We start from the raw sequence: 19,779 nt of genomic DNA on the forward strand, positions 1-19,779 counted from the left end.
ACACATTTTTCAGCTCTGATACAGCAACTAACACAACATACCCATCAAATTGGACGACAGAATTAATCACTTTTGAGCTGTTTTAAATTTGCATATGTATATTTTAAGAATTTGCACAATAACTCCTCTCACACGGGCAGCAACTGTAATTATTTTAGAGGCCAGAGGGGAACTGAAGTCTCGCTGGGCAAAGGGATTTTATTCTGATGGAAAACGTTCTGAGACAAAGCGTGGAATGATTGAAGTATCAGCCTTTGTGAACCAGAGGGCAAGTCTCAGGAGTCTGGGAACACTTAATGAAGGGCGAGACCGTGCAAGGATGGTAGACCTGGACATAAATGCGGGGATTTGCCAAATGCTGCTGGAATATTTAACCAAACACACGCAATGTTTTACAAGTATACTGATATTGTCTGATAACTGACAGTAGTTCAGCAGGAATAACGCAATTATATTTTGTCGAAAAACCTGTTAAATTGTCAGACTGCAGTCTGTAGGTCTGGATTCGCGATTCAGTTACTTTCCTATTTTATGACTTGAATACGCCAGGAATAAATGGTAAGGGACGGCGTGTAGGCGCTAGTTAACGCTGGCTGCTCTCTTTGATAACACGGGATGCGTTGTGTGCTCCGGGGGAATAGTACAGCAGAACTTGTGTTAGGAGCCACACAATAGCAGCTCTCGGCTGGAGAAGCAACACAGTTTCAGTGTGATCTCCTCACTCAGCATCCCCTCCATTTGTTCAGGGGCAAAGGCTTCACTTTTACCCCCCTTTGCACCTGTCACCCGCCAAACAACATTTCACTGAACAAGAAAGGCGGAGAGAGAAAAGCCCTCCACTGAAGCTGCAGCTGAGGCCCCCTCCCCCTTCCTTTTTGGTTTCCTGTTTGTACCGCAGTTTGTGGCGATTCCCGCAGCCTGGGGATTTACCAAACAACACAGCCCTTAAAGAACACGGCAAACTCCAGGGAAAGCTGCACACACGCTGGGGAGTGACTCTAAGCTGAGCCTGACGAATGCCTGCCTTGTGGCATCAGTTTGGCGCTGAAGTGAATTCCCTTGCTGTAAACGCCGATTAACTTCAGGGGAGATCTGTACAAGTTCTTCAATCATGGAGGAGGCTGCAGGGCGCCCTTGGAGCAGTCGCTTTGCTTGTCCCGCTTGTCTGGTGGTTTTCTGCAATTTTGAGGAAATGCACTTTCATTCCAAGCTCTTTCACCAGCTTCATCTGACTGGCAGCCAGGGGGAAACCGTCCCAAAGCATCCAGGAGAACAACTTTCCATCTTTGTGGTGAGTTTTCTTAATTGCAGTCAGTGTGAGTGTGCATTCTCCTCCCATACAGTTTAGACATTGTTTCTACGCGGGTCTGAAACAACGTTTTCTGCACATGTGTCTTGTCTCTTTAAATCGTTATAATATTTGCAATTAAAATAAATACTCCAATCCCATATGGTGACCATAAATTCCTGGTTCAGCACTGTAACACACTTCACCTGTCATGTGATGCAGAACAGTATCAACAATTTCAGAAGTGAAATTGGCGCTTTATAATGTTAAGCCCTACACAAAGCTTGGCTGAAGGTTCAGAAGGTTTAGAAAAAATATTGGCAAAATAAACGTTTTCTTTCGTGAAAGATCAAGTATTATTATCTACTGGAGAACTCTCAGGGCTTTAATCAAGCTTGAAGACAGGCAAATAGCCTATTAACAGTTCCAGGAGAAAGTGAGGACTGCAGATGCTGGAGATCAGAGCTGAAAATGTGTTGCTGGAAAAGCGCAGCAGGTCAGGCAGCATCCAAGGGGCAGGAGAATCGACGTTTCGGACATGAGCCCTTCTAACAGCCTATTAACAGTTCCAGCTCTGTAAATTTGCCTTTGAATCTCTCAGAATTAAAAGCAAATCTCTGCAACAGCACGGGAGAAAAATTATAGTTTAACCTTGTTTCAGAAGTTTTATTTGTTAGTTATTAAAATCTTAGGGAGGGAAAGGCACTTATTGAGTTTAGAATTCACATGATGAAATCTTCGTTAATATGTCCAGCCAGTGTTGGTAAATCAACCACTGATTGTGTCTCCAAAACCCTTGGATACATAACTGGCTGGCGGTGAACTGTGGAAGTTCATTTGGAATTCTGTTGATGTATTGCTTATGGATGGTTGGAAATGTAACTGTGATGTTTAATATTCAGGGTATGTCTCAACCTCTCTGATCAATAAATGCAATATTTTGACTACTTCTTGCAGGAATTACTCTAAGTCTTCACCTCGAAACTAATTGCTGCTGTTTATGGATCATAGGAACAAGAGTAGGTTGTTTATACACTCCTGTGTCTTCCCTATTTAGTGAGGCCATGTTTAAGCTTGATTTCATTTCTTTTTCCCAGAAGAAGTCCATAAAATTAGATTAGATTCCCTACAGTGTGGAAACAGGCCCTTTGGCCCAACAAGTCCACACCAACCCTCCGAAGAATAACCCACCCAGGCCCATTTCCCTCTGACTAATGCACCTAACACTACAGGCAATTTAGCATGGTCAATTCACCTAACATGCACATCTTTGGACTGTGGGAAGAAACCGGAGAACCTGGAGAAAACCCGTGCAAACTCCACACAGACAGTTGCCTGAGGCTGGAGTTGAACCTGGGTCCCTGGTGCTGTGAGGCAACAGTGCTAACCACTGAGCCACCTGTTTCTGTAGTACTTTAATAAATCAAATGATGTGCAAGATGTGAAGGAAAACATGATATTCTTTGCACAAGGAACATATTATTTTGATTAAAATGATGTGGCGGTGCAGGTATTGGACTGGGGCAAACTAGGTCTGAAGTCACATGACACCTGGTTATAGTCCAACAGGTTAATTTGAAATCTCAAGCTTTCGGAGTGCTGCTCCTTCGTCAGGTGAAGTCCAAATGAAGGAACAGTGTTTTGAAAGCTTGTGATTTCAGATAAACCTGTTGCATTATAACCTGGTGTCATGTGACTTCTGAATTTGTTTGAAATGAGGTACACTATATTAAGGCCACAAATTCTAATTAGAGTCATAGGGAAACCGACACTTTGGCCCAACCCATCCATGCCGACCAGATATCCCAACCTAATCTAGTCCCACCTGCCAGCACCTGGCCCATATTTCTCCAAACCCTTCCTATCCATATACCCATCCAGATGCCTTTTAAATGTTGCAATTGTACCAGCCTCCGCCACTTCCTCTGGCAGCTCATTCCATACACGTACTACCCTCTGCGTGAAAAAGTTGCCCCTTAGGTCTCTTTTATATCTTCCCCCTCTCGCCCTAAAGCTATGCTGTCTAGTTCTGGACTCCCCAACCCCAGGGAAAAGACTTTGTCTATGAACCATCTCCATGTCCCTCATGATTTTATAAACCTCTATAAGGTCACCCCTCAGCCTCCGCACCAGGGAAATCATCCCCAGCCTATTGGCCATGCTAAATTGCCCGTAGTATTAGGTGAAGGGGTAAATGTAGGGGAATGGGTCTGGGTGAGTTGCTCTTCAGAGGTCGGTGTGGACTTGTTGGGCTGAAGGGCCTGTTTCCACACTGTAAGTAATCTAAACTTCTAAAGAGACCAGAATTGCACGCAATATTCCAAAAGTGGCCTAACCGATATCCTGTACAGCTGCAACATGACCGTCCAAATCCTGTACTCTATTCTGACCAATAAAGGAAAACATACCAAACGCCACCTTCACTATCCTATCTACCTGCGACTCCACTTTCAAGAAACTATGAACCTGCACTCCACGGTCTCTTTGTTCACCAATACTCCCTAGGCCCTTACCTTTAAGTGTATAAGTCATGCTAAGATTTGCTTTCCCAAAATGCAGCACCTCGCATTTATCTGAATTAAACTCCATCTGCCACTCCTCAGCCCATTTGTTCCTCTGATCCAGATCCTGTTGCAATCTGAGGTAACCTTCTTCACTGTCCACTACACTTCCAATTCTGCAAACTTACTAACTGTACCTCTTATGATTACATTCAAATCATTTATATTAATGGCGAAAAGTAGTGGATCCAGCTTGAACCTTTTTTTATATTTCCATTGATACAATGTGTGTGTCACTAGCTGGACCAGATACTGAGATTGCTGCTAAGAACAGGAGTAGGTTTTTTAAAAATGTTTAACTGTTGTTTGGTCACACCTTGGGCCACTGTATCAAAGCCTGAGTTGGAGTGGTGCTTGAATATTTCAGATTAGGTAAGTTTTACACAGAAATATAAATGCTATGTTTTATTATGAGACAAATTGAATGCAAGATGGGGGAGGTTATGCTTCAGTTATACAGGGGATTTGGTGTACTGCGCACAATACTGGTCACTGTATTTATGGAAGGATGTTAACGTAGTGGAAATAATTCAGAGAAGGTTTAGCAGACAGATACCTGAAATAAGTGGATTGCCTTTATGAAGAAGGGCTAGGCCTCAATCCTCTGGAGTTTCGAAGAGTCAGAGGTGACTTAATCAAAAAATATAAAATACTGAGGAGATTTGACCAGGTGGATATCCGAAGGACTTTTTCTCTTGTGGGAGAATTTAGTGGTTGTAGTTTAAATATAATGTTGCCCATTTAAAACAGATGAGGAAAAGCATTTTTTTCTCTGACAGGTGCGAGTCTTTGGAACTTCCCTCTTTTAAAAGCCAGTGAATGCAGAATTCTCAAATACCTTTAAGGCAGAGGTAGATTCTTGATTACTTTGGAAATTAAAGATTATTAGGGATATGCAGGAAATTGAGTTGAGCTTAAAATTGGATCAGCCATAATCTTATTGAATGACAGAGCAAGCTCAAAGGTTTGAGAGGCCTCCTCTTGTTGGTATTCTTGTGTGTAATATATCTAAGGAAAGAATAATGCAATGCAATGTTTGTAAAGTGCAGACAGCAAATCTTTGTTGAATAACTTACATCTTGGGCAACATTGAAAAATGTAAACTGTTGCAGTGCCTCCTGGAAAAATGTCATGGAGTGCTCTAAAAAAGAGAAATGACAATACCAATGAGCCTATAGAAAAATAAAGTCAGGACACTGAAAGCAACATCTTAATAAAGAAATATGTCAGGTTTAGGAAGCATGTTTAATATTTATAATCAATTGTGCTGGAGTAAACATTTTGCATGTTTGTAATTTTGATAAGTATACATCTCTTGTAACATTGCTTAGTCATTCTAACTTTGGGTGAGAGCATAAGAAATGGGAAAAGATCATGTGATTCCTCCAGCCTCTTGCAACACCATGCAGTAAGGTCATTTTCAACTTCCTGCCTTATCCACATGCCCCTTCATTTCCTCACTTTATTGAGATTGATTAACATACATTTTCCACTCCCATATCTCATGTCAACTTCATTTTTGAAGTGATTTACATTCAGTAAATACACTTGATTATTGTTCCTGAGGTTCAAGTTGGAAAGCGAAGTTATCATTTCTTAAACAGAGTCTACAACATAGAAAATGTCCCTTTGGACCGTCAAGTCTGCGTCAGTGAAAAGCAGCCACCTAACTATTCTCATCCTATTTTCCAACACTTGGCCCATTGCCTTGGCATCTGAAGTGCACATCTGAATGCTTCTTAAATATAATGAGCATTTCTGCCTCTACCGCCCTTTACAGTAGTGTGTCAGCAATGGGTGGAAAAGAAATCCTCACATTCACTCAGTGGCTTGGGAGCTTCAGGCACATAGATATTGAAATGATCACAAAAAGGTACAGTAAATAATCAAGAAAGCTCATGGAAGACTGGATATCTGAAGGACTGGAGTCCAAGAAGGCAGAAGTTACACTGTGACTATACAAAATCTTGTTAGACACCATTTGGAGGACTGTGAGCAGATCGAGGCATCATACCTGAGGTCTTGGAGAGAGCACACCATAGGTTTACAAAAGTGATACCTGGGCTTCAGGTGTTAAATGGTGAGGACTTATTATACAAATTAGGCTTGTGTTCTCTATAATTTACAAGGGTAAGGGGTGATCTGATCAAAGTCTTTGAGATATCAACAGGAAAAGTCAAGATAGATAAACATAGCCAATGGAAATAGTTTGGGGATTCTAGAACACGGTGGTATAGTCTGAGAATTAGGGGCAGGCTGTTCAGGAGAGATGTTTGGAAACACTTCTTCCCACAAAAGTTGGTAGATGTTTGGAACCCTCTTCACAAACAGCAATGGATGTTGGATCAGTTATTCATTTTAAACTTGAGAGAAAGAAATGTTTTGAGAAGCAAAGATATTAAGGGATATGGGCCAAGTGTGAAGTTAGGCTTCAGATTAGCCATGATCTTATTGAATGGCGGAACAGGCTTGAGGAGCTGAATGACCTATCCTTGAACATACATTCCTGTAAATCTCCTGCCCCTTACCTTGAACCTATGCCCCTGGTCATTGATTCCTTCTTCAAGGGGTACTGTTCCTTCCTGTCAGACTATTGAGTATAGCAGTTAGGAGGTTATGTTGTGGCCGTACAGGACATTGGTTAGGCCACTTTTGGAATATTGTATGCAATTCTGGTCTCCTTCCTATTGGAAGGATATTGTGAAACATGAAAGGGTTCAGAAAAGATTTACAAGCGTGTTGCCAGGGTTGGAGGATTTGAGTTATGGGGAGAGGCTGAACAGGCTGGGGCTGTTTTCCCTGGAGCGTCGGAGGCTGAGGGGTGACCTTAAAGAAGCTTATAAAATCATGAGGAGCATGGATAACGTAAATGGACAAAGTCTTTTTCCTGGAGTGGGGGAGTCCAGAACCAGAGGGTATAGGTTTAGGGTGATATAAAAGAGACCTAAGGGGCAAGCTTTTCAGAGAGGGTGGTACATATATGGAATGAGCTGCCAGAGGAAGTGGTGGAGGCTGGTACAATTGCAACATTTGAAAGGCTTCTGGATGGGAATATGAATAGGAAGGGTTTGGAGGGATATGGGCTGGATACTGGCAGATGGGACGAGATTGGGTTGGGATATCTGGTCGATATGGATGAGTTGGATCGATGTGTCTGTTTCCGTGCTGTACATCTCTATGACTCTGACTCTAACTAAAACTCTCACCCAGTCGATATCCTGGTCAATGTCTTATACATCCTCTACAGTATAATCACATCCCTCCTGTAATGTGGATTCTAGAACTGTACAAAATACTCTGTGCCCCAACCAATGTTTTACATAGATCCAGCATCATCTCCCTGTTCTTCAAACTCCATGTCTCAGCTAATACAAGGCAAATTTTCCACATGCCTTCTTAACTACTTTATCTACCTGTCCTGTCCTGCTATCTTGGGGACTGGTGGACATACACACTCTCTGATATTTGGTGCTTCCCAGTGTTCGACCATTCATCATGCATTGCCTTGCCTTGTTTATTCTGTCTAAGTGCATCAACTCTCACTTATCCAAATTGAATTCCATTTGCCAATGCTCAGCCCATGTGACCAGCCCATCTATATCCTCCTGTAATCTACTGTTATCCCCCTCATTGTTTATCATCTTTCAACTTACAGTTACACACTTGTATCTTCAAGTCTAAATCATTTATATACACCACAAACCGCAAAGGCCCCAACACTGATTTCTTTGGAGAGCCCCATTAGACACAAGCTTCCAGTCACAAAAATATCCCTCAACCTTCACCCATTGCCTCCCGCTGTTTCTGTGTCCAATTTGTCAAATTTACTCAGATTCCATGGGCTATCTTTGCTATCAGTCTTCCATGCAGGACCTTATCAAAAGCTTTGTTGAAGTCTAAGTGGACTATGTCATTGTTCCTACCGACATACCTGGATACCTCCTCAAAAAATTGAATCAACTTGGTCAGACATTACCTCTCCTTAACAAAACCATGCCGACTGGTCTTGATTAATCCCTGTCAGTCCAAGTGCAGATTAATTTCGTCCCTCAGAATTGCTTCCAATCGTTTCCTCACCACCGAGTTTAGACTGACTGGCCTGTAGTTCCCTAGTTTATCCCTTCCTCCCTTTTTACATAATGGTACCAAATATGCTTGCATAAGATACTGTGATAGTTGTTTGTAATACTAAATCATTGTAAGCATTTTATGTTTGTTTGATTTCATTGTCAATTGTCTCTTCCTGTCACACTGATTAGGTCCTTGTCTCAATAAAATAGGCATGTGAAATAATCAAAAATGAATAGGAAGTGCCTTTACACATTCAAGAGAATAGTTCATTTGTATAAATAAAAATTATATTCATGCCACTGGTTTGTGCTATGAGGTTCCTCATTTGTCACTCGGTCTCTAAATTAAAGTCACTTTGATAAGTCTCCCTAATTTGACCACTGAATACATCTTAATCTTCACTCCTGAGAACATTTACTGTAGCTGGTGCAATTTTTTCATTTCCCGCTGAAGGATTACTACTGCTGTTCTGAGGATTCAGGCTGTGCCAACCTTTCGGTCAGTATTATTTTCTGGGCTCCATTCTTACCAAGTGAGTTAAATCTGATCAAATTTATTTGCACAGCCATCAGGTAAAGTGTGGATTAGAATTAAACCCATATTGTAAACATGAAAGGGCAGCGCTGTAATATCCTGCAACATCCTGTTGTCAATCTTCATTTAATTGATATTCAAACACTTGGTCTGATTTCTGTCAGAAGCAAAAGTAAACTTTTCTTACTTTAATAGGAAACAACACCTAGCTTTGAAAACTAATAGTCATATCATCATTAATTGTGGAATAACCATGGCATCAAAATACATGTGATAGTCTATTTATATGAATATAATGCTTCTGTAATATATGTAAAATAAGCTTGTACAATACAGATGAATGTTTTAGCCTGGTATAATGTTCCTGTTTTGATTTGTTCAATGTGGATTCGTATATTGGCTATTTCTTTTTAGTGTGGTGGTGATGCTTGCTTGACAGAAAACACAGTGTGAGTCAGACACAATCTGGAATTAAAGACCTAATGATGACCATGAAATCATCGTCGACTGTTGGAAAAACCCATCTGATTCACTAGGGAACCAGTTCTTTAGGGAAGGAAATCTGTCATCTTTACCTGGTCTGGCCTACATGTGACTCTAGATTCATAGCAATGTGGTTGACTCTTCACTGCCCTCTGAGCAATTAAGGGTGGGTCATAAATGGTGGTCTCACCTGAGATGCCCATATCCCATGAGTGAATAAAAAAAGCAGTTTAGACTTGACTTAGTGTGGGCATTTGACTGCTTTTGTTTGATTTGTTCATTATGGATAGCTTGCATTCTGTTGAATTAGTTATTTAGAGTCATAGAGATGTACAGCATGGAAACAGACCCTACGGTCCAACCCGTCCATGCCAACCAGATATCCCAAGCCAATCTAGTCCACCTGCCAGCACCTAGCCCATATCCGTCCAAACCCTTCATATTCATATACACCATCAGATGCCTTTCAAATGTTGCAATTGTACCAGCCTCCACCACTTCCTCTGGCAGCTCATTCCATACACGTTCCACCCTCTGCATGAAAAGGTTGCCCCTTAGGTCCCTTTCTATCTTTCCCCTCTCACCCTAAACCTCTGCCCTCTGGTTCTGGACTCCCCGACCCCAAGGAAAATACTTTGTCGATTTATCCTTTCCATGTCCCTCATAATTTTGTAAACCTCTATAAGGTCACCGCTCAGCCTCCGGTGCTCCAGGGAAAACAGCCCCAGCCTGTTCAACCTCTCCCCATAGCTCAAATTCTCCAATCCTGGCAACATCCTTGTAAATCTTTCAAGTTTCGCAACATCCTTGTAAATCTTTCAAGTTTCACAACATCTTTCTGATAGGAGGGAGACCAGAATTGCACGCAATATTCCAACAGTGGCCGAACCGATGTCCTGTACAGCTGCAACATGACATCCCAACTCCTGTACTCAGTACTCTGACCAATAAAGGAAAGCATACCAAATGCCTTCTTCACTATCCTATCTACCTGTGATTCCACTTTCAAGGAGCTATGAACCTGCACTCCATGGTCTCTTTGTTCAGCAACACTCCCTAGGACCTTACCATTCAGTGTATATGTCCTGCTAAGATTTGCTTTCCCAAAATGCAGCACCTCGCATTTATCTGAATTAAACTCCATCTGCCACTTCTTGGCCCATTGGCCCATCTGATCAAGATTTTGCAAGGTGTAACCATCTATTAGCTTCACACAATGTCACACTTAAGTACACGTATGACAAGGGAGTCCTCAACAACCAGTAGATATTGTGATTCAAGCATAGCTGTTTGTTTTCAAAGTGCTGTCGGTTTCTCAGAATGATATTCTGGTCACCCAGCTATCTGATACAAAGGAATAAATTTCATATTCTGCTTGCACAAGGCAGATGGCTTGCATTCCATGGTGTTTTCGCCAACGTACCTAGTACACCTTCGACCTTAGTTCTGAATTCTCTTTCTGCCACAAGTGTGGTTCATAAGCATTATACTAAAATTTTATTTTAAATTATGTTCAGGCAAGTCTGTTATAAGTAAGGCAGCTGCTTTAATTAATATTTCCTTTTGCAGGAATTTGTCTATCATCTTGAAAATTCCTTTTCTTAGGACAATTTATGAACTTAAGCCATAATCTGAGAGTTGATCAAGAATGAAACAAATCAGTCCCATTGTGGATTTCTTTCCAGTGATAGGTATTGGTAATGTGCATATTTGTCCAACAAATGAAAGCAGGATCATACTTAGCTATGATGCCTCTCATGGTCAAACACCTTGCTGACACTCGATGTTGATGGTGGCAGAGTGGTAACCTTTAGTGGGAGTAATCCAAAGGTCCAGACTCCTGTTGTGAGGGCACAGATTCAAATTCCACCAAGGTACTGATGGAAATCAAATTCACTCCATTAAATCTGGAATTCTTCATGAAATTATCATCCATTGTCATAAACATCCATTTGGTTCGCTGATGTCCTTTTAGGAAAGAAATCTCTCGTCCTTACCTGGTCTGGCTACATGTAATTCCGGACCCACAGCAATGTGGTTGACAATTAACTGTCGTCTGGGCCATTAGGGATGGACAATAAATACTGGCCTAGCCAGAGACCACCACATCCCATGAATGAATAAAGAAAAACACAGGCAATCCTGACTTTACTTTATGTGGGCATTTGTCTCATTTTGTCTAATTTATTCCTTATGGATAATTTACATTCTGTTAAGTTAGTTGTTTCGCCTGCATGTAATTCCAGACTCTCGGGAATGAGTTGGATCTTTAAGTGTGCTCTAAAATGGTCTCTCAGTTTTACCAAATTGCTACAGATGGACTGCTGCTGTTCAGGAAATCTGTTTTGTACCCAAGGCAATTAGGGATGGGTAACAAATACTTTCCAGACCAGAATTGCCACATCCCATGAAAAAAAACCTCCAGCTCTCACTCAAATATAACCATATGAATGAGTTGGAATTGCTACATTGTCAAAGCCAAAAATTTAATTTTGACTGAAAAATAGATGGATTTATTAACTACAAATCTCACAATCTTGAAATAATAACTTGCTTTTTGTTTAAGTAGTAGAGCTAATTGTCAATAGCTATATTCATAGAAGGTGGGCTGCTATACGCAAGTAAAAATCTTGAAACACGATGTAATGAAAATGGAATTTGGCTTGCTCAGTTACTGTACAATAGCAGCAATGATAATTTTGATCACTTTCCAAAAACGAAAGTTACAGCAAAGAATAATTGAATGAGTGATTGCTATACTGTGGTCAGGAATGCAGAAATCTTCCAAACAAAATCTCTTCAGCAGATGTTCATACTTTTGAATGTTTAAAAAAATAGTATTTTGGATTAAGTTAGTGGACCGTGTTGCTTTTAATTGTTTATGAGCAGTTTTGCTGTCCAGTATTTCTTACATTTAATTTCTGAGATTCATTGAATTTAATTGGAATGTTACTTGTTGAATATCTTCCTATCTTTCTAAAAAGGATTTTCCTATTGATGATGGGGAGACCATATCCCCATGAAATAAGACTGCATTGTTTGTATCCATTATAGATAATGGATTGTGAAGCTCGGGCAAATAATATGCTAATGAAGTGGCAACTGGTCCCATGGATGTTCCTTTAAGAGTATCTTTGTTTAGTATTTTTGAGGTTTTGTTAGATTTACTTTGAAATCATGCAGGCATACACACAGGAAAGATTGCTCATCTGCTGGATCACAGTTACACGTCCATAGCCATTCAATTATAATTTAATACTGGATTTAAGCTGGGGTATAAATCTGCAAGAGAAAGGGTGATTTATGACCCTCTGATGTCTGACTGTAAGAATCTGCTGCTTTAAGGACTGAAATCTGAATTGTCTTGTGCTGTTCAGAAAAGATTTAATGCCATCAAGCTGCTTGACCAATGGGGTATATTAGAGTGAATATTTCCTGATGTTGACGATAGAATTGTCGCAACAATATATTTCAACAAAACATACAGGAACGTTTGTTCGTATGTGCTCCCCTAGGTGGTAGTGTTGTAATGACTAGGACTTGAAGTTTGAATGTCTCCCTGAAACTGCTTTATTAATCTCTAAATACTTGCTGTACCTTCTTGGCAACAGTCAGATTATACATATTGGTCTGCAGTTAATTACTGTTCTTAAGTGGGCATCTTGTTCATTTTCTTTTGTTATTATTTTCTGCTGATCAGTAGGTAAACAGAGGTTTGATAGTCTCGATCCTTCAGTCCACAAATTGCTGTGGGGAAGGGAAAGAATGACAAGTTCTCTCACCTCCATTTTAAATTATATTTATGTTATAGGCGTACAGCCAACAAGAGGCTTACAATACTCCTTTTTGTTGGCTACATTCCACAACAAAAATGCTTCACATTTGATGAACTTAAAATATTGAAGACAAGTCTACAGATGTGGAGTCAAATTAACGAAGTTTGGGGGAAGTTAATGTGGGAAACCATCCTTGTGCTTCCTGTATTTTTGCAGGAGAATCTAACAGAACTGCATCTAATGGTGAGAATAAAAAAAAGTGGCACAATGAAATAGGTGTGCAAAGACCTGCTTTCTCTAGACAGAATAATCAAAGTGGGTTTTTACTGTGTAGCCAAAAGTAGCAAACATTAATCATTATGAACCATATTAAATAGGTTTGCAATTTCCATTGCTCCTTCTGATCAGAGGTCTGTTTCCAAGCATGTCACCAAGTGGATTGTGCTGGCATAATGTGTTGTTAAAACTAATTTGTCAGAGAAAGTACATGGAAAGTTATGAGAATATCAGGATGAGTACCATGTCCTAGAGATGTACAGCACAGAAACAGACCCTTCGGTTCAACTTGTCCTTGCTGACCAGATATCCCATATTAATCTAGTCCCATTTGCCAGCACTTGGCCTATATCCCTCTAAACCCTTCCTATTCATATATCTATGCAGATGCCTTTTAAATGTTATAATTGTACCAGCCTCCACCATTTCCGCTGGAAGCTCATTCCATACACGCACCACCCTCTGCCTTAAACAGTTGTCCATTAGGTCCCTTTTATATCTTCCCCTCTCATCTTAAACCTGCGCCTTTATAAGGTCACCTCTCAGCCTCTGAAGCTCCAGGGAAACCAGCCCCAGCCTATTCAGCCTCTCCCTATAGCTCAAATCCTCCAAGCTTGGCAATATCCTCGTAAACCTTTCCTGACTGCTTTCATGTTTCACAACATCCTTCCTAAAGCAGGGAGACCAGAATTGCACACAATATTCCGAAAGTGGCCAAACCAATATCCTGTACAGCTGCAACATGACCTCTCAACATCCTGTACTCTATGCTCTGACCAAAAAAGGAAAGCATATCAAATGCGTTCTTCACTTCCCTATCTATCTGCAACTTCACTTTCAAGGAACTATGAACTTGCACTTCAAGGTCCCTTTGTTCAGCAACACTCCCCACGACCTTCCCATTAAGTTATAAGTCCTGCCCTGATTTGCCTTTGCAAAATGCAGCACCTCACATTTATCTAAACTAAACTCCATCTGTCACTCCTCAGCCCATTGTCCCATCTGATCAAGATCCTGTTGTACTCTGAGTTAACCTTCTTTGCTGTCCACTACATCTCCAATTATGGTGTCATCTGCAAACTTACTAACTATACCGCATGTTCACATTCAGATCATTTATATAAATGACGAAAAACAGGGGACCCAGCACCGATCCTTGTGGCACTCCACTGGTCACAGGCCTCCAGTCTGAAAAGCAGCCTTCCACCACCACCCTCTGTCTTCTACCTTTGAGGCAGTTCTGTATCCAAATGGCTAGTTCTCCCTGTATTCCCTGTAGACCTCCCTGTATTAGATGAGGTCTAATCTTGCTTACCAGTCTCCCATGAGGACCCTTGTTGATTGCCTTAATGAAGTCCATATAGGTCATGTCTATCGCTCTGTTGCTGCTTCAAAAATCTCAATCAAGTTAGGCAGACGTGATTTCCTACACACACAGCCATGTTGATTATCCCTAATGAGTCTTTGCCTTTCCAAATACATGTAAATCCTGTCCTTTTCATCTGTTATCCTGTTTGCTGATTTTACTTCTGGGCTGAGAACGGTTCAATTTTAAAATTCTCATCCTTGTGTACCAATATTTTCAAAGCCTTGCTCTATCCCTTGCTCTGATCTTTTCCAGCCTGACACCCCTCCACTTTCTGTGCTCTTCTAATTTAGGCTTTGTGTCCATCCCTGATATCCTTAGTTCTGTTGGCAAAAGCCATCAACATTGTCTACACTCAAAGCTTCAAATTTTTTTGTTTCCCTGAACCTAGCTCCCTCACTTTCTTCCTTTAAAGTTGCTCCTTAAAACCTACCTCTAACCAATATTTTTGTCATCTGTCCTAATATCTCTTAATGTGGCTCCAAAGTGTTATGCAACACTGCTGTTGAACGGCTTCTACATTTTATTATGTTGAAGTCACTAAATGAATGTAATTTGTTTTTGTTACAAGTGTAAATTGGAACCGGGCATATGCCACTGAAGCATCCTTGTGGGACGTGTATGTAAATGATTCACTTTTGGGAATTGGAGGGGAGGCTTGAGCGAGTAGTGTTTGCATTTATATTGGTACAATGGACCTCTCAGTATTTCGGTGCCAGTGTTTTCAACACCAAAATAATTACTTGAAATGAAATGATTGAGAAGCAAATAAATCTTTAATAGTTGGTACTACATGCATTTTTAAAAACAGGTACAGTTAGCGTGGTACCAGAATGTGAGCTTGTGCCTTGAACCCCCATTTTGTGGTTTCAATGCTTGTTTGAAACCAAGATTTATTTTAGTGCTCCTTTTAACATACTCTTATTGGGCCTTGGTTTTATTCTTGTTAATTTTGGTACATTATTCGTGTTGATCAGCAACTTTCGGCATATTCAAGGTTAGCTATGGATGATTTTGTTAGGCGCTAGTGACTACTTCATACTTGACTACTCATTCATTGCGAGTGTTAATAGAAATTTGATTGTGAAAATGTTAAAATATTCTCCAGACCCATCTTCATGCGATATTGTCTATTTTCAAGAAGAGATTGTTGTGTAAAGTAATCCTGGTTTTAACGCATCCTGCTTCTCCCAAGCCCACCAGATACTGTGGTAAGTGAATCAGCTGAGGTTAGTTTTTTCAGTTTAGGCCAAGAGTCAAACTTGTGAGCTTAATGTTTTGGATAACTTATCTCAGCACCATGTACTGTGTTTACCAAATGAGCCATCACTGAGCCCCTGGGCAGTCTTAAATCTAATAAAAGAAATGTATACACAAGAAAATGCACTCAGCTGATGTGGTTTTAACTTGTACAGAACAAAGTGGTCCTAGATAAAATCCTCTGGTCTGAGTTGAGTTGCTTGAAATTCTGCAGTCGGTCTTGCAACTGCCGTCCTAGCACAAGGCAAGTCGCTCTGAATTCTTGCTCCCGATACTTGAGTAACTATTGGAAACTTCTTTGCATGTGACCTTTTCAGTCACTTTCAAAACCATCTGTCTTCATCCAGGTAATTGAATGTCAACTTGGACATTACTTTTCAAATATCTTATATGCATTTATATTGCATTTATAAATATGCTTAGCTTTTGTCATCCTCAGAAGTGCAGTCACTTTTTTATATAAAGTTCCAGCCAATGTTTATACAGAAAGGTTTCTTGAATAGAAATTAGGCAAATTGCTAAATTGTTCTTTGTTGGAGTAATGGACTCTGGTCTTACCTTTCTTCGAATAGTGCTGGGGAATCTTTTACATTCAGCAGAGTAGGCAGACGGGACAAAGACAGCCATCTGATAATCCATTACGCTCCCCGTTTCTGCAATGAAATTTCAGTCCAGATGTTTGTGCTTAAGTCATGGAATGAGGTTTGAACCGATGACCTTCAGAATTGAACTAAATTGCTACCACTGAACCAGACTAATACCATAGTTGGATAAGTTACTAGAGAGCTGCCTGTGTTTGCTGAACTGTAGCTGTCATTACTTCCCTTCTTCATAAAGGTAGGAAGAAAGCTCGACCTGAGGGAGAGCTGGGAGTTGTGAGTAAAAGTAGGATTTAGAGATTGGAGTGTATTTGTTTATGAAATAACATTGTTCGATGTTCAGTTTGGATGACTGAGAATCTATATCTTGATTTTTACAAAAAAATGTTATAGATGACTGCTAATCAAGTGCGTTTAATGATTTAATTGCTTGGATGCCTCCACAAAATTGCAAATAAAATACTTGCAATACATGTGGCCAGTTTCATTAGTAATGACAACATCATATGCACTTAATTTTAAAATTTCAGTGTGTAGCTTTTTGATCTTTTCAGTTGGCTCTGAAAATATTTAAATTACAGTAAATCATACTCTGAAAGCAGTACCTTCAGACTTAACTGTTGTTATAAACCTTGGGCAATTACTTGTAAATGTCTGTCTGTAACTGACTGGCCAAACTCCCCAGTTGTTACCGAATGTCCATGGACATTTTCATTTTCAAACTCACCCCATGGATGTAAACAAGAACTCTGGACAGTTAAGGCCCTTCACCCCCAGTCTCAGCCAAGTGTTTATGAAATCATATCTCATAATCTTACCACTGGCTTGGTTTACATTGATTTATTCTGGAAGTTGAAAAGATATCTGCATTGTCTTGATTTCTAGGAATTGGCACTGACTGAAGAAAGTCGTAAGGAAATTGAGCATTATTGTTTAAACAATAACAAAAATTCAACAAAATATGGCATTTTAAAGTGCTGCATCTTGCAGCATAGTATGCTCTCTGCTAAGTCAGTTTGTAACACTTGTTTTGCAGAAACTAGATTTGATTTCAGCAATATGGCAACTTGATCCATGTTCCTGCTATTTTAACTGTTCTCGGTTTAGCAGTTACTCTGTTTATACTTGTGATCATTGATTAGCAAAATGGATATGTGTCAAAAATCAGATAGTATTTGATCATTTTGATTTGTGAAAAGGATGTTGTCTTTTGATAGGAATGTGGTGTCACGATCTCAAATTTTTTCTACGCTGCATTACATTTGTTTAGGTTTTGGAAATTTCCAAACAAATATGTTAAGCTGGCATTTTAAATATTTATAGGTACTAAATCCAGATGTAAATTTACAATTACCCTTGAGTTGGTTTTGGTTGAAATATATAATTCCAATCTGTGCTTGGAATTTTACAAAATGGATAACTTTGCTGTTACTTCTCAAAGATCGCACGTTCACCAGCTTGTGAGCACCAACTTGTCAAAGTCATGAACATTGCTTACTTACTTGAAACGTGAAATCATATATTTAAGGTTGAATTTTGTTGAATTCTGATGGCAAATTTGAATTGTTCTTTAATATTTCCTGTACTTTCAAAGTGGAAAAGCAATATAAAAGAAACAGGTATTAAAACAGTTCAAATTATCTCAGTACTAAATTATTTATGTTCTAAAATTCAGAATTATATCCTCAAATAAAGGAAGTTTAATTTCAAAACCATTCTTCACTTTCTTTGACAACTTAGTAAATAGTTGACCCACCTTCACGATTCTGAATTGTATGGCCCAAACAAATAATTAAATACTTACCAAAGCTGAATCAGACTGCATGGATCCTGAGCTTGATCCCTTTTATTGCGTGATCCCAACTAATAAGGCAGGTGAGCTTACAGCATGGATAGGTACCTGGACTTCGATGTTGTGGCCGTTTCGGAGACATGGATAGAGCAGGGTGAGGAATGGATGTTGCAAGTTCCAGGGTTTAGATCTTGTATTAAAAACAGGCAAGGTGGTAAAAGAGGGAGAGGCGTGGCCTTGTTAGTCAAAGATAGTATAACGGTGGCTGAGAGAACTTTTGATGAGGACTCATCTACTGAGGTAGTGTGGGCCGAGGTTAGAAACAGGAGAGGAGAGGTCACACTTCTTGGAGTTTTTTATAGGCTTCTGCAGAGTTCCAGGGAGGTGGAAGAGAGGATTAGCAACATTATTCTGGGTAGGAGTGAAAGGAACAAGGTGGTCATTATGGGGACTTTAACTTCCCCAACATTGATTGGAAATGTTATAGCTCGAGAACATCGGATGGATCAGTTTTTGTCCAATGTATACAGGAGGGTTTCCTGGCGCAGTATGTCGAAGGGCCGACAAGAGGGGAGGCCACACTGGATCTGGTGCTTGGTAATGAGCCAGGCCAGGTGTTTGATTTAGTTGTAGGTGAGCACTTTGGAGAGAATGACCATAATTCAGTTACATTTAGTTTAGTGATGGAAAGGGATAGGTACATGCCACAGGTCAAGAGTTATAGATGGGGCAAGGGCAATTATAATGTGCTTAGGCAAGAATTAGGATGGGGTAGCAAAATGCAGGGGATGCAGACAATCGAAATGTGGAGCTAGTTTAAGGAACAGATATTGCGTGTCCTTGATGGGTATGTCCCTGTCAGGCAGGGAGGAAGTGGATATGGTAAGGGAACCGTGGTTTACTACAGAAATTGCATCTCTTGTTAAGCAGAAGACGGAGGCTTATGTGTTGATGAGGCAAGAGGGTACAGGTGAGGCGATGGAGAGTTACAGATCAGCTAGGAAGGATTTAAAGAGAGAGTTAAGAAGAGCAAAGAGAGGACACGAGCAGTCTTTAGCAAATAGAATAAAGAAGAACCCTAAAGTTTTCTATAGGTATGTGAGGAATAAAAGGATGGTTAGGGTAGGAATAGGGCCAGTCAAAGACAGAAATGGGAAGTTGAGTGTGGACCCTGTAGAGATCAGAGAGGTGCTAAATGAACATTTCTCATCGGTGTTCACTCAGGAAAAGGAGAATATTGTAGAGGAGAAGAATGAGGTATGAGATATTAGACTAGAAAGGATCGAGGTTAGTTATGCACAGATGTTATCAATTATAGAAGGAATGAAAGTAGACAAGTCCCCTAGGCCAGATGGGATTTATCCGAGGATTCTCTGGGAAGCTAGGGAGGAAATAGCAGAGTGTTTGGCTTTGATATTTGAGTCATCATTGTCTACAAGTTTAGTACCAGAGGATTGGAGGATTGCAAATGTTGTGCCCTTGTTCAAGAAGGGCAGCAGAGATGACCCAGGTAATTATAGACCAGTGAGCCTTACTTCTGTTGTAGGAAAGGTTTTGGAAAGGATTATGAGAGATAAGATTTATAGTCATCTAGCAAGCAACAATTTGATTTCAGATAGTCAACATGGTTTCATCAAGGGCAGGTCATTGAGTTTTTTGAGAAGGTGACCAAGCATGTAGATGAGGGTAGGGCAGTTGACGTGGTATACTTGGACTTCAGTAAAGCCTTTGATAAGGTTCCACATGGTAGGCTGATGGAGAAAATGCAGAGGC

At 40.3% G+C, this 19,779-nt stretch overlaps 1 protein-coding gene and 1 long non-coding RNA gene across 3 annotated transcripts in view; one reads left to right on the top strand and one right to left on the bottom strand.

Moving 5' to 3' along the window:
* Window positions 1–912: 912 nt before the first annotated feature.
* Window positions 913–19,779, top strand: part of LOC122549908 (tensin-3) — a 439,923-nt gene continuing 421,056 nt past the window's right edge. Inside the window, exon 1 of one of the 2 annotated variants that reach the window (XM_087987222.1) lies at window positions 913–1,291. In XM_087987222.1, coding sequence (XP_087843348.1) covers window positions 1,112–1,291 — 180 coding nt within the window. In that variant the 5' untranslated portion in view covers window positions 913–1,111. The remainder of the gene's footprint in view (window positions 1,292–19,779) is intronic. The other variant, XM_043690124.2, reaches the window with a different exon arrangement.
* On the bottom strand, window positions 4,900–18,188 carry LOC148149941 (uncharacterized). Its single transcript, XR_015757111.1, has 3 exons — window positions 18,019–18,188; window positions 16,174–16,268; window positions 4,900–4,990 (listed from the first exon to the last, which is right to left on the bottom strand). It is a non-coding gene; the product is annotated as an uncharacterized LOC148149941 (long non-coding RNA).

The sequence above is a fragment of the Chiloscyllium plagiosum genome, unplaced genomic scaffold (assembly GCF_037043375.1).
Source record: "Chiloscyllium plagiosum isolate Xiang-an unplaced genomic scaffold, Cpla_swu_hap1 HiC_scaffold_5, whole genome shotgun sequence".
Taxonomy (NCBI): domain Eukaryota; kingdom Metazoa; phylum Chordata; class Chondrichthyes; order Orectolobiformes; family Hemiscylliidae; genus Chiloscyllium; species Chiloscyllium plagiosum.